Here is a 16,289-nt window from a genome sequence, read left to right on the forward strand (position 1 = left end):
ACACAGTCTAGCAATTCTAACTTCTTAAGAAAACTATATTTTGGCTCAGTGATACAAGCCATTGTGCACTCCATAATATATGAATCCACCCAATTGTGGGTTACTTGAGATCAATAGGATACGTATATGAACGTAAGGAAGTCAATACTGGTTTATTAATTGAGCCTCAGCTGGCTAGTGAATATCAGAAACAGTCAATAGATTGGGACATTATTTCTTTAAATAAATATCAAACCAGGTGGAACTCTGCTAATCTGCTGAGTCCTAGATTCTATGTTCATTGTATATAAACAATACTTTGCAATTTAAAAAACAACAACAACTGCATATTTGGTGGTTTCCAAGACTACCAGAACACTGAGGGTTACTGAATTTCAGTGGTGTGTGTATATATGTTTGGAGAGAAACAGGTTAAATCCTTGAATTGCTAAGGATGTATATGAGCTTAAGGGAGAGGGGAAGGAGGATGTATTTTATACTTTTATTTATATTGCTAAGAGGAAAAGCAAAGGGAATATGAGCTATGGCACGTGTGGAAAGGAGAACATGTAATAAACGTGAGCTTCCTCCAACTTTAGTGTTCTTTTATTTCTTTCTCTCTCTCTTTTTTTTTTTAAAGAGGGCTGGACTTTCCTCCTTTGCACACCAGTCTGGGATTATTTCTATCGATCGTCTAAAATTATGTACTCTGTCAAATGCCTTGGTGCCCAAAGCTTGTGAAATCAAAACCTCCAGCGTGGTTTAATCTGAGTCCCATCTGCTCCGTTCCTTCAAATGCAACAGTTAATATATAAATTCTCTGCCCATCTGACACACTCTCTCTTTTTTTTTCCCTCTGGTTTTACAAGTAGGAAGCACAGGAGGGGTTCTGTTCATTGCATTTTTTGCTAAATACTTTCCGCTTTCCTTCCAGGTGATTAACAACTATGTGGATGGGGCTCAGTCTGGTGTCTCAGACAGTCCATCACCGTCACCCGGAGGGATGCATTTCCGAGACAGCAAAAGGAAAGTGGACTACGTCTTAGTCTACCACTATCGAAAGCATTCCTCGGACCACGGTGGGGATTCTCAAGGGCCCTTACATAGGCCGGGCTCTTTGGCGATTATTTCTAATGGGGAGACCGCCAAAAGCCAGCAGAAGCAACAGGATGGATCTACTCCAGAAGCCCAAATCATTGATGTCGCTCCACAAGATGCTTTGGAGGTTGCAAAAGAGGAGCAGAGGGAGGAGTTTGAACGCAACCTGGTGGAAGCTGGTTTGGAGTTAGAAAAGGAAGTGGAGGTAAGAGAAACTCAATAGCCTGCGTTCCGTTGTCTTGTCATTGACAGTTTCTTGGCTGCTGTTCACATATGTCTTGAGCATGCAATTGTCCTGCTGTAGCCATTTGAAGTATGCCTGACAGATTTATTTATTTAGTCAAATATGTATTAGATAACAGATGTAAGAATAAACATGATTATTAATACAAGAAATAGATACAAATAAATGGGAACAATAGGACAGGGACGGTAGGCACATTGGTGCGCTTATGTGCGCCCCTTACAGACCTCTTAGGAATGGGGTGAGGTCAATAGTAGACAGTCTAAGGTTAAAGTTTTTGGGGTTTGGGGGAAGAAACCACAGAGTCAGGTAGCGCATTCCAGGCACTGACAACTCTGTTGCTGTAGTCGTATTTCCTGCAATTGAGTTTGGTGTGGTTTACCTTGAGTTTGTATCTATTGTGTGCTTGTGGTTGAAGCTGAAGTAATCATTGATGGGTAATCATAGAATAACAGAGTTGGAAGGGACTTTGGAGGTCATCTAGTCCAACCCCCTGCTTGAGCAGGAGAGTCTATTCCAAATATTGGGAAGGACATTGCAATAGATAATTTTATGTGCTACGCTTAGGTCAGATCGAATGTGGCATAGTTCTAAGTTGTCTAAGCCTGAAATTTCAAATCTGGTGGCATAAGGCATTCTGTTGTGAGCAGAGGAGTGGAGGACTCACATCATTTTCACATCATTTCCCCCCATTTCAAAACAAAGAGAACACACTGTGGTTTCCTTGGTGCTCTCTGAGCCTGGTGGTTTTCTTGCAGATGTTTCATGACCCAACTAGGTAACATCATCAGTGCACCGATGATGTTACCTAGTTGGGTCATGAAATGTCTGCAAGAAAACCACCAACTTAGATAGCATGAAGGAGCCCACTGTTCAACCCTGATGTACAAATATTGTTTTGTAAAGGGGATTATATTTGTCATGCCCCTGTTGGAATCTGATTCCAAGGGAGAGGTGGAACAGCTGACAGGGAGTGTGAGTTTGGCTCTGATGGCTGTGGAGGAAACTGGGGAGGGGCACAGTCCGGGGAGAAGTACAGCAAGGCAGAGGGAGTTCAGAGGAAGACCCAGGCCCACCCCCTCTTCATCCTAGGGCAGGCAGGGAGGAACAGAGAAAGGAGCAATGTGAGTTGTGTGGTTTATGGGGAAGGAAAGGGCCCTGATCCCCTTCATTGGCTGCAGCTGGGAACACAGTGTTTAAAAGGGCAAACTGCGCACGGCAAAGTTACTGGAGGCAAAGCGTGAAATTATTCTGGTTTGTCAAGTCTTATCTGAGTTCTGCCATCCTCCCAAGTGTGTGTGTTTCATTATCTTTTGATGTCTTCAATTTCTTACCCTGCCCTGTCTCATTAATTGCTGCAGTGTGGTTTGTGTTGGTTTTTATTTATAATTTATATGTACTTTGGGTTCGGATGGAATTTCTTCCCTTTGAAAGCTGTTTTTGGGAGAGTTTTTCTCCAGCCAATGATAACTAGACATTGGGGGCAAGTTGGACGTATTAAAGGGACTTTACCTATTTTTGTGACTTAGTTGCTTTTGTGCCATGCCCCGGGTCATCGCAATATTGGAGAAATATATACAACAGAGAATTTATTCGTGCCGTGGAAGGGAGCAGAACTTGGACCCTTCCATGTTCTGCCCTGGCAAGGTAAAAAGATTTGGGGGAAAAATGTAGCTCCATGATTCAGTCATACCACGTGGCAGCACCGTGAATCTATGACGTGAGATGATTAGATGCAATGTACAGGATTTATGAATGCATAATTTGCACCCTGCAATTTTATTGTTATTGTTCAGGTGGCTTCAGGGCAGGGAATTGGTTTACTAGCTAATGATGTCTAAACAGTTTCTTCAAGATTTCCTTCAAAGGGGATGTGCCGTTTTCATCACAGGAGAAGCTCCCCAGGAGGAACAATAGCAGAACATTCAAACATAATGTCTTAGCATCTCATAGCGCTGAATTTTCTATGAGCTGGTATTGCCCGTTGAGTTGACAGCTCGACTCTTAAGTTGACAGCAGAGTCACTGAGGATTAAGCCGGACCTCCAAGATTTGAGGTTTGGACAGATGGCATTTGCTGGCAGAAATGTGAAGGTTTATATTAAAAGATGTGACGTGGGGGGTCAGCATTGTTTCATACAAATAAGATGCACACACATAAGTGATGAACCAGTGCACAGAATGTGAAGTATTATGCTGAGGTTCAAACTATATCCTTTAGGTTTTTAATTGAAGAATTAACAATTCATTGGGAAATAAATCTGAACCCAAGCATTAGAATCAGAACAACAGAGTTGGAAGGGACCTTGGAGGTCTTCTAGTCCACCCCCACCCCCCAAGCTCAAGCAGAAGACCCTATACCACTTTAGAGAAATGTCTTATCCAGTTTCTTTTTTAAAAAACCTCCAGTGTTGGAACACTCACAACTTCTGAAGGCAAGTTGTTCCGTTGGTTGATTGTTCTGTCAGGAATTTCTCCTTCATTCTAAGTTGCTTCTCTCCTCGATTAGTTTCCATCCGTTGCTGTTTGTCTTGCCTTCTGGTGCTTTAAAAAATAGCTTGACTCCCTCTTCTTTGTGGCAACCCCTCAAATATTGAAACACTACTATCATCACCTCTAGTTCTTCTTTTCTGTACACTAAGGTAAAGGTAAATGTTACATGTGTGCTAGTCATTTCCGGCTGTAGGGGGCGATGCTCATCACTGTTACAAAGCCGAAGAGCCAGCGCCGTCCGAAGACGTCTCCGTGGTCATATGGCCGGCATGACTAAACACCGAAGGCGCACGGAACGCTGTTACCTTCCCACCAAAGGGGTCCCTATTTTTCTGTTTGCATTTTTACATGCTTTCAAACTGCTAGGTTGGCAGAAGCTGGACAAGTAACGGGAGCTCACTCCATTACACAGCGCTAGGGATTCGAACCGCTGAACTGCTGACCTTTCTGATTGACAAGCTCAGTGTCTTAGCCTCTGAGCCACCGCGTCCCTCTTTTCTGTACATTAGACGTACCCAATTCCTGCAACCATTCTTCATATGTTTTAGCCTCCAGTCCCCCAATCATCTTTATCCCCTAATCATTCTTTGTTCTATTTATTTATCAAATTTATACAGCTTGTTCTTTTAGTTGAACACATTTAACTATTAATTAAAAACTCAGACGGAGAGAAATGGAGCGTGTGGGTAGGGGATCAGCTTCCTTTGTTAATTCTTTGTTTACTGACTCTGCTGAATTGCAGATCTGGACAGGCCTTAATCAGCCTTCCTTAATCTGCCCAGTTGCTAAGAGAATCCCTTTTGCTTCTAAGCCCAGCAAGGCAGCTGGTGCAACAGAACGGGCCCTACTAAACTGTGCTTGGCTGCAGTCTTGGAGATGCAACCCAAAAGGGCAGATGTCCTTGCCGGATGGAGATGCATTGTGGTTGCCATCGTAGGAGAGACAGTCCTGCTTCTGGCCAGTTTCTCCATGCACTCGTCATCTCAGCTGATGGCATTGAGGTAAATAGAAATCTGGGCCTTGCATTGCACGAAAGCATCATGTGGCTTGTTTCGTTATGGCTCAAGATTTTGAATAAAGGTATTTTACTAGTGGCTAAGACGCTGAGCTTGTCGATCAGAAAGGTTGGCAGTTCGGCAGTTCGAATCCCTAGCGCCATGTAACGGAGTGAGCTCCTGTTACTTGTCCCAGCTTCTGCCAACCTAGCAGTTCGAAAGCATGTAAAAAATGCAAGTAGAAAATTAGGGACCCCTTTGGTGGGAAGGGAACAGCGTTCCGTGCACCTTCGGCATTTAGTCATGCCGGCCACATGACCACAGAGACGTCTTCGGACAGTGCTGGCTCTTCAGCTTTGTAATGGAGATGAGCACCGTCCCCTAGAGCTGGAAATGACTAGCATGTATGTGCGAGGGGAACCTTTACATTTCCTTATTTTATTAAAACTAACGGTGACCTAGTGCAATGTGCAGACCATTCAAAGACAGAGAACCATTCTTTGGTTTTAGAAAGCTGAGGTTGATAGCTCACCCTTGTTCATCTTCTGATGTTGTCTTCCCAGGAAGCTCTTCAAAGGACTTTTTGAGCGTACCAAAAGGATATAACCAGAGACTCTACTGATTAAAAACAAAACAAAGCATGTGGGTATACAATGGAAAAAAATGAAATCTGTTATATCATCCCAACCTCTTGCTAAAGCTTTCCAGTTTAGAGACATGCCTGTCCCCTGGGGCTTCATCCTATGAAGCGGGTAGGGACCTGCAGTACCTGAACACAACCTCCCGAGCCACACCTTCACTCCCTGTTGGCTGTTCCTCCACCCCCTCAGAGTCTGACTCTACCAAGGGCATGACAAAAACGCATCAGAATGGCCACATATTCCTATTCTGAGGCAAAGTTTGGCTCCGAGTATCAGCTGTCAACTCATAAAGCATTCCTTTTTTTAAAATATACTTTATTGATTTTACAATTAAAATAGACCAACAACACATACATAAATGCAAGAGAGAAAAAGAAAACAAGAAAAAAAAAGAATTGAAAGAAAAAGATAGAAAACAATTAAAAACATTTTCATCTTCAACAGTTTGTGAGACCTCCTTTTTATTCTTATTTTATGCCATATACACAATTAATCCTTACATATATCTGTATATCACTACTATGATTCTATCATATCTTCTTTTGCCTTTTGGTGTGAAACCTATCTTTGGTCTATCCATTTGTACCAGCAGCTCCAACTGTCGTAATATATTGAAGTGTCTTTATCTTTTAATGCCAAGGTTAATTTGTCCATTTCTGCACAACTTGAAATTTTTCGAATAATCATCTCCTCTGATGGAACATGAGGCTGTTTCCAACATTGTGCAAAAGCCAATCTGGCCGCTGTCAAAATATGTATTATTTTATATTTCACTTATTTGGGGTAGTTCTTTATCAAAGATCCCTAATGGAAAGGACTCTGGTTTAAATTCCTATGCCTGTTTCCGAGTTGCCATAAGTAGGAGGGAGGAAAAACCTGAAGGAGCAGTACAGCAATTAAAAACAGAAGTACATTCCACACTTAACTTACAGAGATTGAGAATGTGATTGATGACACCCAGCCTGTGAATGGGCTTTGTTGGAGAATCTCATTGATGACACATCCAGGGGGGAGGGGGAAAACAGGGTCACAGGTGAACATAAATTATGTGTGGCACAGTTGGCCTCATATAGGTCAATGCCGACATGTTGCTCCTAATAAATCTTTTGGATTCTTTTGAAGATTGGCTCGAGGCTCATGATTTAATTAGGGCAATCACCAGAATCCTGACATCAGCTCTGCCAGGACAACTAGAACTCCATCTGGAACCTCCATTGACAAATCCATTACACTGAATCTCATTCATCTTTGTGTTATTTCTCAACCCTCTCAAATCAGTGTGGAAAGAGGACGAGCATTTTGAAGGAACCTAAAATATTTTATGGCAAGATTGTTCTTACAGCATGACCGGCATGACCAATGGTAGAACCAGAAGAGAATTCTTGTAGCTCAGAGTTTTAACTGTGGGATCCTTGATGCTTGCTGAGCTTGGTTGTTTTCTTACGGACATTTCATTATCCAAACTAGGTAACATCATCAGTGCTAGGAGGGAGTAAGGTTTGCTCTCTGCTTATACACAAGTGGCTTGCCTTGTTGGTGGGACTAGTCCTTGCTTAGTTTGTTTGAGATGGTAGTTCCTTGATTGGAGTATTATTTACTGCTTGATTGTTGGTCCAATGTTAACCTTGGTGTTATTCTCTGCTTATCGAGGTGTTGATTGGTGGCAAGGGGGTGTTTCTGTCTTCCTATGGCTACCATGGTTTTACTTGATTCGTAAATCCCCAGTGCATAAAAAGATGTGGAGACTCTAGAAAAAGTGCATAGAAGATGTCTGGTTCCGAGTTCACTCGGAGCCCGTCAGCTCTGAATATGCATCGCAGCCAGTCAGCTGGCCATGTCACCTTATCTCTGCTGCTGCCAGATCTGTATTTCTGCTTGTGTGCTGGCCGATGGCTTTGGAATGACTCAGCAGAGCTGAGGATGGATTCTTCAGCAACTGCGGGGATGGAGGATGGATTCTGAAGCAACTGCAGGGCTGCTGGATGGATTCTGAAACAACTGCGGGGCTGCTGGAAATGGTTCTTTTCATGTTTTGATGTGGTGCATATTGTTAAAGGGGGTTGGGGCACATATAGGTGGTAATAAAGCCTTAGGTTAAAACATGGTGAAGGTGGCACCAGGTGGGGATCAGTTAGTGAGGGTCGGAATAGGGTAGGGATGTAGACATAGGGGATAATTTATTTAGGGATAATGGGTTAGGCACGACCAGAATTAGAACTGCGTATAGGCCTGGGTGTGGTGGAGTGTGTCTCATGATAATGGTAATAAAAGGAAAGGGAGCAAACTAAAACCCAACTCTAACCTTGCCTGGCTTTTAGCCTTTCTTGTCAGAGAAGGGTGTTTGTTGTTTGCTGAGCTAATGAGTAAACCACCATTGCACTACAAAGGAGCTGGAGTTTGTATTCATTTCAGGACAAATCTTCAATACTCGAGGACTGGCTGAGAGAAGAGCTACAAGGATGATTAGGGGACTGGAGGCTAAAATATGAAGAATGGCTGTTGGAATTGGGCATGTTTAGTTAAATGAAAAGAAGGACCAGGGGAGACATGATAGCAGCCTTCCAATATCCGAGGGGCGATCAACCTATTCTCCAAAGCACCTGAAAACAGTTGGAAGCTTAATGAAAAGAGATCCAACTTGGAATTAAGGAGAAGTCTGTCGTCAGTGAGAATAACCAGTGGAACGTCTTGCCTTCAGAAGTTACGAGGGCTTCATCACTGGAGGAGATTGGACAGCCACTTGTCTGAAATAGTATTGGGGCTCCTCCTTGAGCAGGGGGTTGGACTAGATGACCTCCAAGGTCCCTTCCAGCTCTGCTATTCTCTCTGTGTTTATGTGTATGTTAATCAGTAGCGTCTCCTGCTTGAGCAGGGGGTTGTTTAGATGACCTCCAAGATCCCTTCCAGCTCCACGATTCTCTCTTTCGGTATGTGAATCAGTGAGGTCTCCTCTTTGAGCAAGGGGTTAGACTAGATGACCTCCAAAGTCCATTCCAGCTGTCCTATTCTCTCTCTCTCTCTCTCTCTCTCTCTCTCTCTCTCTCTCTCTCTCTCTCTCTCTGTATGCGAATCAGTGAGGTCCCCTCTTTGAGCAGGGGGTTGGACTAGATGACCTCCAAGATCCCTTCCAGCTCTGCTATTCTCTCTGTGTTTATGAGTAATGAAATCAGTGAGGACCCCTCCTTCAGCAGGGGGTTGGACTAGATGACCTCCAAGATCCTTTCCACTTCTGCTATTCTCTCTGTGTTTATGTGTATGCGAATCAGTGAGGTCTCCTGCCTGAGGAAGGGGTTGGACTAGAAGACCTCCAAGGTTCCCCCCCGCCCCCGCGACTCTGTTATTCTGCACTGTGGCCAGTCAATAAATGTCACCTCTAATCTCTATAGAAATTAGATCGCTTCTCTCTTATCCCCGGAGGACGTAAGTATTCTCCTCTCACCAATGGCAACCAGTTCTTGAAAATGTTGCACATCAAAACAAAAGGCTGTTTCTGGAAAGGGGGCAAGCAGCTGGCAGGCAGTGTCTTCTGTTTATGACATGTATATAAGCTGCCCCAAACAATTTACAAAAGACAACTCTAAAATACAAAATACAGATAGTCCTCGAGGTACAACAATTCGGCCCAAAGTTTCTGCTGCTAACAAACATGACATTGGTGAAGTGAGTTTTGGACCTCATTTTATGATCTTTCTTTAGTGAACTCACAGTGCTTAACTTGCAGCTCCATTGCAATAATATAGAATACTAGCTGGATACCTGTGCTTCACTACGAAACTATGTGGTCAGGCTTAATTTTTTTGGGGGGGGAGGGGGAAAATAAGGGGAACAAAATCTGCCTCTGCCTACCAGCATCCATTGGTTTCATCTGGCTAGCATTCTGTCAGTGTGTGAGAGAGCTGAGGGCTTTTTGGAAATTGAAACAGTATTTGCTGTGTGAGCAAGGAGACAGCAAAGAGCCTTAGCTCAGCTGTTCTGTACTAAAGCTGCTTGGTGCTGTGAAACTGAAACTGAAACTCCTCTCCTCTGCTTGTATTTTGCTTTGGAACACATTTCTTTTCAGGTGGGGAGCGGGAGTAGAACTCCTTAGCATCAGAGCGTGTTAATAATAATATACGAAAAACTAATGCTCTGATGGTCATTTGGAAAAATCCTTTCTTAGTGAGCACCTAGAAGCCAAGAGGAACATATGTGCCAAATTTCAAGTTTGTAGGCTTTACGGTTCTGGAGATTTTGTGATGATGCATGAGTGGTATTTCGCTTATATATATATATAGATAGATAGATAGATAGATATGTAGCTGAGGGTGCAGCTGTGGGTTTCCTGAGGTTTTTTGAGGTCAGCCACAGCCGGAACAGATTGGGTGTGCGTGAGGGGCCAAGTAGAAGGTTTTCAAGGAAATTAAAAGGAGGACAAACAAATGGATCTCAGAGTTTGCCAACAGAACAGAATGAGCACCAAGGGAGAAGGAGTAATAGCTGTTTAATAGTACTGTTATTTGCCCTGTGGAGTCATGGAGGGAATGTCTTTTGCAGGGCATCCATACTGTGTGATCCAATGGTTAATCTTTTTTGGCAAGAGAACTCTCCTCTTACTCACCCCAGAGATCCAAATACACCAGAGATTTGTCCACAATCCTTCCTCATCTGGAGACTGATCTGCACCAAGCCCTTTTCACCGACGTGTTGCTCTCCCCAAATAGCTCTGCCACAATTTCCTCACAACTTCACCTGTTTTGTGCTCCTTCTCTGCTGATATTTTACCATATTCTAAACTGGACCATGGGAAGACAGTAGAACAGAATGGAATGATAGAACCCCAAGGATCAGTTGTTGGGTATCATCAAGGCTATACAGCAGGGTTTCTCTGCCTGGGAAAATCCGGGAGTTGAAAGAACAGCCATCATCAAATTGCCAAGGTTGAGAAACACGGTGATAGAGAGAAAAATAGAATTGAAAATCTTACCATCTGAGGCCTAACAGCCTCTCTCAGACCTTTGCTATATTGTCAGCCACATTGGTAGATAACCTGAGGATGGTCAGAAGAATGCTTCTGTCAATGTGTTTTGCTTGAATCACAGGAATAATATAATAGAATAGAATTCTTTATTGGCCAAGTGTGACTGGACACACAAGGAATTTGTCTTGGTGCAAATACTCTCAGTATACATAAAAGAAAGATACATTCATCAAGAGTCAAGAATTATAAGGTACAATACTTAATGATAGTCATAGGGTACAATAAGCAATCAAATCATACTAGGAAACAGTCAATATAAATAGTAGGGATACAAGCAACAAAGTTACAGTCCTACTGTCACAAGTGGGAGGGGATGGGTGATAAGGAGTGATGAGAAGATTAACAGTAATAGTAGTGCAGACTTTGTAAATAGTTGTACAGTGTTGAGGGAATTATTTGTTTAGCAGAGTGATGGCGGTTGGGAAAAAATTGTCCTTGTGTCTAATTGTTCTGGTGTGCAGTGCTCTGTAGCGTCGTTTTGAGGGTAGGAGTTGAAACAGTTTATGTCCGGGTTGTGAGGGATCTGTAGATATTTTCACAGCTCTCTTTTTGACTCGTGCAGTATACAGGTCCTCAGTTGAAGGCAGGTGGGTAGTAATTGTTTTTTTCTGCAGTCCTAATTATCCTCTGAAGTCTGTGTCTGTCTTGTTGGGTTGCAGAACCAAACCAGATGGTTATACAGAGTTGGAAGGGACCCTTCACAAGCCAGAAACTCTATACCACTACAGACAAATTGCTGCCCAATCTTTTCTTCAAAACCTCTAGCGATGGAGCAATCCACAGTTTCTGGAGGCAGGCCCTTCCACTGATCAATTGTTCTGTCAGGAAGTTTCTCTTTGATAAGTTATCCTTTGTTGTTTCTTGTCCTGCCTTCAGGTGCTTTGGAAAACATGTTGACTCCCTCTTCTTTGTAGGAGCCCCTCAAATATTGGAACACTGCTATCATGTCACCCCTTAGTACTTCTTTTCATTAGATTAGGCACACTCAGTTGCTGTCTCGATTTGTGTGAGCTGGACTGTAAGGGATGAAAACATGCTGCTGCTAATAATGCTTTAACAGCTGACTTGATGTAGGAAAGAATTTGGGATTACTATCTTCACCCATTACTTGCCCCAGCTACTGCTTATCTAGCAGTTCGAAAGCATGTGAATGCAAGTAGATAAATAGGTACCACTTTGGTGGGAAGGTAACAGTGTTCCATACGGAAGTATCTACAGACAACACTGGCTCCTTCAGCTCAGAAACTGAGATGATCACCACCATATTACATCTAAATTTCTTTTCCAAGCATTAGTCTGCAACATACTGCATTTCTTGACTTTGTTCTTTTACTGTGAATAATCAATCTTAAAAAGCAGAAAGTGTCCACCACTTAGATGCCTTCATTGTCAGTTCTCCATGCTGGTTGTTGAACCTGTTGTCAGTAATTTGATCTTCTTTATATTTAATCTTCGTCCCATATTTTTTCACTGTCTTTCTTAAGTTTCATTACTACAGCTTTCAGATCATTTACGCACTCGCTTCTCAGAGTAACAATATTGTAGCATAGCACAGCACAGTTTTTCTTCCTCCGGTTTTAAAGTTATGCTCATATTCTTCCAATTTAACCTCCCTCGTTATGTATTCAGCATATAGTTTGAGTAAATAAACGGAGAGTATACAACGACGTCTCTTCTTTTGCCAACCTGGAAACCAGCCCCTTCACTGAGAAAAATCTATTGAACAGCTTTCTTGGCCAGCATATTTGTGCCAAGGCTGGGTGTTGTGGAAAATATCAGTACCAGCAATGTTTATTCAGTCAGCGACTAACATTATAGAAAGAGATGCATGAAATAATCCATGCATTTTGAGGACGAGTTATTTTTTTTTATTTTAAAGAAAAATGTTTGAAGTGGATGAGAAGGCCTACAAGACATGCAGATTGTAAGTGCTACCTTTCACCTTCCTAAAGATGTAAATATAAGGTGGGGATGTTTGTTTAATTGGGTGGTCTCCGCCCCAAGTCCTAGTGCAGGGGTCTGCAACCTTAAACACACAAAGAGCCATTTGGACCCGTTCCCCACAGAAAAGAAAACACCAGGAGCCTCAAAACTTGGGTGGGCGTGGCCAACTCAACGTTACTCCCACCCAGCCACATGACCCCCTCCCTGCCACGCCTACCCAGATTTTGTAGCTCCTGGTGTTTTCTGTGGGAAATGGGTCTCTCTCTCTCTCTCTCTCAGGTGAGGAGTGACAGGGAGGGCCAGGGGCGGAGCCAGCCAGTGGTAGGATCACCCAACCGGGAGCCACAGCAGAGGGCCAAAAGAGCCGCATGCGGCTCCAGAGCTGCGGGTTGCTGACACCTGCCCTAGTGGCTTTTATGTAAGGTCACAAAGGCTTGGCTTTGCAAGTGGGTTAGGGGGATTTAGTTGTGGAAATCAACCAAGTACAGCAAGAAGGTCCAGTTGACTTCTCAGTAGGCACCAGCAACTGAATCCATGATCACTGGATCAATAGAACTATGAGCACATAGATCTAAAGCCAGAAATATTTTGGTTAGGTATAATACCAGAAAGCTATGATAAAGGGACTATATACTTAATACTTCATGTATTGACAGCAGCGAGAATTGCATTTGCACAATATTGGAAAAACGAGAACACTCCACCAGACGAAAATACAATTCGGAAAATATTGGACTGTGCAGAGATGGATAGATTGACATTAAAAATAAAAGAATAAAGAAGATACAGACTATTATTCAACATGGGATAGGTTTTATCAGTGGTTAGACACAAGAGGTAGAAATTAGAAGAAGAAAGATTATTGCTATGTGCATGTAAAAGATGAACGTTATGTATGACTATAAGTATGCCAGTATAATTAATATAAGAACAAATAAGTTAATGCAACTATAATTATCATATATGTATACGTACACACACACACACACACACACACATATTACTGCTACCATACCTATTTTGTCAGTAAAATGAAATGCCTGGACAATACACTGTTTTCAAAATGTTTACACATAAATTTTTTTTAAAAAAAATAACTATGAGTTCTAAGAGTTTTTAGCTGCTATTTTATTAAAAGGTTTACTAATAGGGACACGGTGGCCTAGTGGTTAAGATGTTGAATTTCTAGACTGGAAGGTTGGCAGTTCGAGACCCAAACACTGCATGACAGGGTGAGCTCCCACTCCTGCCTCAGCTCCTGCCCATCTAGCAGTTCGAAAGCATGCAAATGTGAATACATAAATAGGTACCACTTCGGTGGGAAGGTAACTGTGTTCCACGTGCCTCTGTGTAAAGCTATGCTAGCCACCTGACCACGGAAGTGTCTTTGGACAATGATGGTTCCCTTGGCTAGGAAGCAGAGATTAGCATTAACCCCTAGAGTCCAACACAAGTGAGACAAGGGGTACCTTTATCTGTTTTTTTTTATTTGTTTCCTTTTGCTGGGTGTAGCAAAAATCAGATTTTATCAGAAGGTAGGGTTTATGGATTTTTATGAAGGCTCTCTCCCACCTACCCCATTTCCCATCAAATTCAAGCATTCAAGGAATCAAACTTTAAATGTGTGGGTTGAGGTTGTAAGGAAAGGGATTCTATTGCAAGAAAATGCTTTCATTTAGAAAGAAAAATAATAATAAAACAACCTCTTTTCTGTATTTTATGCCTTATTCTTCTAGCGGCTGTTCTGTTCCCAGAATGGCATCTTTACCATAACAATGTTCTTACAGAAACAATAATGACACAAACAATAACTTTGAATAAACAGTTTTGTTGTGCAAAGGATGCACTGGACAGCATTCCGAGAGAGGTACCACGGAATGTGTCAACATTATACGCACAAATTGAAACCCACTCCTTTCATTTTTCCAGATTTTTCCAGTAAAACAGTTTTTTAAAGTTGGTTCAAAAATGCAACGACTGGCATATTTTTCACTGAGTGCCTGGTCTTTTCTCTTCTCTCTGCTTACTTCGCTAAATGGGTCATTTAAACTAGAAGTTGTGCAGAGCTTACAGTAGGTCTGAATTTTGAGTTTGTTTTAAAAAGGTTTGTCCTATAGTTCTGGCAAAACCTCCCACCACCACCACTGAGGAAACACAGGGCTGTAATTAAAACATTTCTTTCCTTTTTTTTTCTTCTAAAAGACAATTTCCAACGTTTGCTCAGATTCTCGGTGTTTCTAAAGCACCACAGGGTACTTGCAACTTCCACCATGCTTATAAAACAATGTTTCTCACAAACTAAAAGGGATTCATCAATGAAACACTGCCGGAGAAGGTGTGGGAGTGATTAGTTAGTTAGTTTACTTTATTGTCATTGCACCTCTTACAATGGAATTAAATGCCATCTTCAGTTTACATTGTAAATAAAAAATAAAACACAAATACACTGTCAGGATTCCAGCAGTTACTCCAATTAAATCATGAGCCTCGAGCCACACTGTCAAAACTAAAAAAGGATTTATTTAAAGGTAACGTTCTACGTCCGGCAAAGCCTGGGCAAAGCCAACTCTGAGATACGTAATTCACTGTCACCCTTGATCCTGCTTCCCTCTCTGGGTGTATCAACCAATGAAACACGTCCATAGCCAAGAGTCATCAATCATGCTCTCCAATTAGATTTTTGAGTGGCAGAAGCTTCAGTCATCTAATCAGTCTCTGAAGAAAAACTTATGGTTGTAAGTCGTGGACTACTGGGACCTAAAATTAAACTGAAATACCATTATACTGATTCCTTAATTTTAGTATGAAGTTCTAAGTCATTTTAAAATAAACCCATTGGTGTCACTTTAAGACACCTGCAACTACATAAATCCATGAAAGAGACAGATTTTCCATCCTTGGATGAATCTCTCTCTTTCCCCCCCCATCCCGCTGTAGCCCAATCACCCAATCCTAAGTTGTATTAACAGAGGGATACAATCAAGATCAAGGGATGTACTAATACCACTCTATAAAGCCTTAGTAAGGTCACACCTAGAGTACTGCATCCAGTTTTGGTCACCACATTATTAAAAAGATGTTGAGATTCTAGAAAAAGTGCAGAGAAGAGCAATCAGGATGATTAGGGGACTGGAGACTAAGGCATATGAAGAACGGTTACAGGAACTGGGCTTGGCTAGTCTAGTGAAGAGAAGGACCAGGGGAGACAGGATAGCAGTCTTTCAATATTTGAGGGGTGCCACAGAAAAGAAGGGGTCAAGCTATTTTCCAAGACACCTGAAGGCCAGACAAGGAATAATGGATGGAAACTGAACAAGGAGAGATTTAACCTGGAAACAAGGAGAAACTTTCTGACAGTGAGAACAATCAACCCATGGAACAGAAGTTGCCCTTGGAAGTTGTGGGAGCGCCATCACTTGAGACCTTCAAGAAGAGATTGGACTGCCATTTGTCAGAAATGGTGTAGCATCTCCTTCTTGGGCAGGAGGTTGGACTAGATGACCTACAAGGTCCCTTCCAACTCTGATTATCTGTTATCTGGTTCTGACCTGGCTCCCAAGCAGGATAAACCCTCTGTAGTTAAATCAATGATTCCTTTATTAGGAGCTGGAAGGGCCAATGGCTGATAGGCCACAACAGGTAGACAAGTGGTGGCGAACCGATGGCACGAGTGCCACAGGTGGCATGCAAAGCCCTCTCTGTGGGCATTTGCATGGTCACCCCAGCTCAGCTCTGCCACGCATGTGCATGTGCCTCCCACCGGTCAGCTGGTCTTCGGGCCTCTGCCACACATGCACAGGGGGAGGGGACACATGTGCCTTGCATTTTGAATATGTGTACGCATGCATGCACATGCACACTTGCATGTGCATACTTTCG

At 42.5% G+C, this 16,289-nt stretch overlaps 1 protein-coding gene across 2 annotated transcripts in view; it reads left to right on the top strand.

The window, feature by feature from the left end:
- Positions 1-16,289, top strand: part of ANO2 (anoctamin 2) — a 178,184-nt gene that overhangs the window by 23,945 nt on the left and 137,950 nt on the right. For both annotated transcript variants that reach the window (XM_087967719.1, XM_026679288.2), the window contains one exon: positions 914-1,282. In XM_087967719.1, coding sequence (XP_087823845.1) covers positions 914-1,282 — 369 coding nt within the window. The remainder of the gene's footprint in view (positions 1-913; positions 1,283-16,289) is intronic.

This window comes from Notechis scutatus, chromosome 6 (genome assembly GCF_049901735.1).
Source record: "Notechis scutatus isolate UNSWTSFEM ecotype Mainland chromosome 6, rNotScu1.2, whole genome shotgun sequence".
Classification (NCBI taxonomy): domain Eukaryota; kingdom Metazoa; phylum Chordata; class Lepidosauria; order Squamata; family Elapidae; genus Notechis; species Notechis scutatus.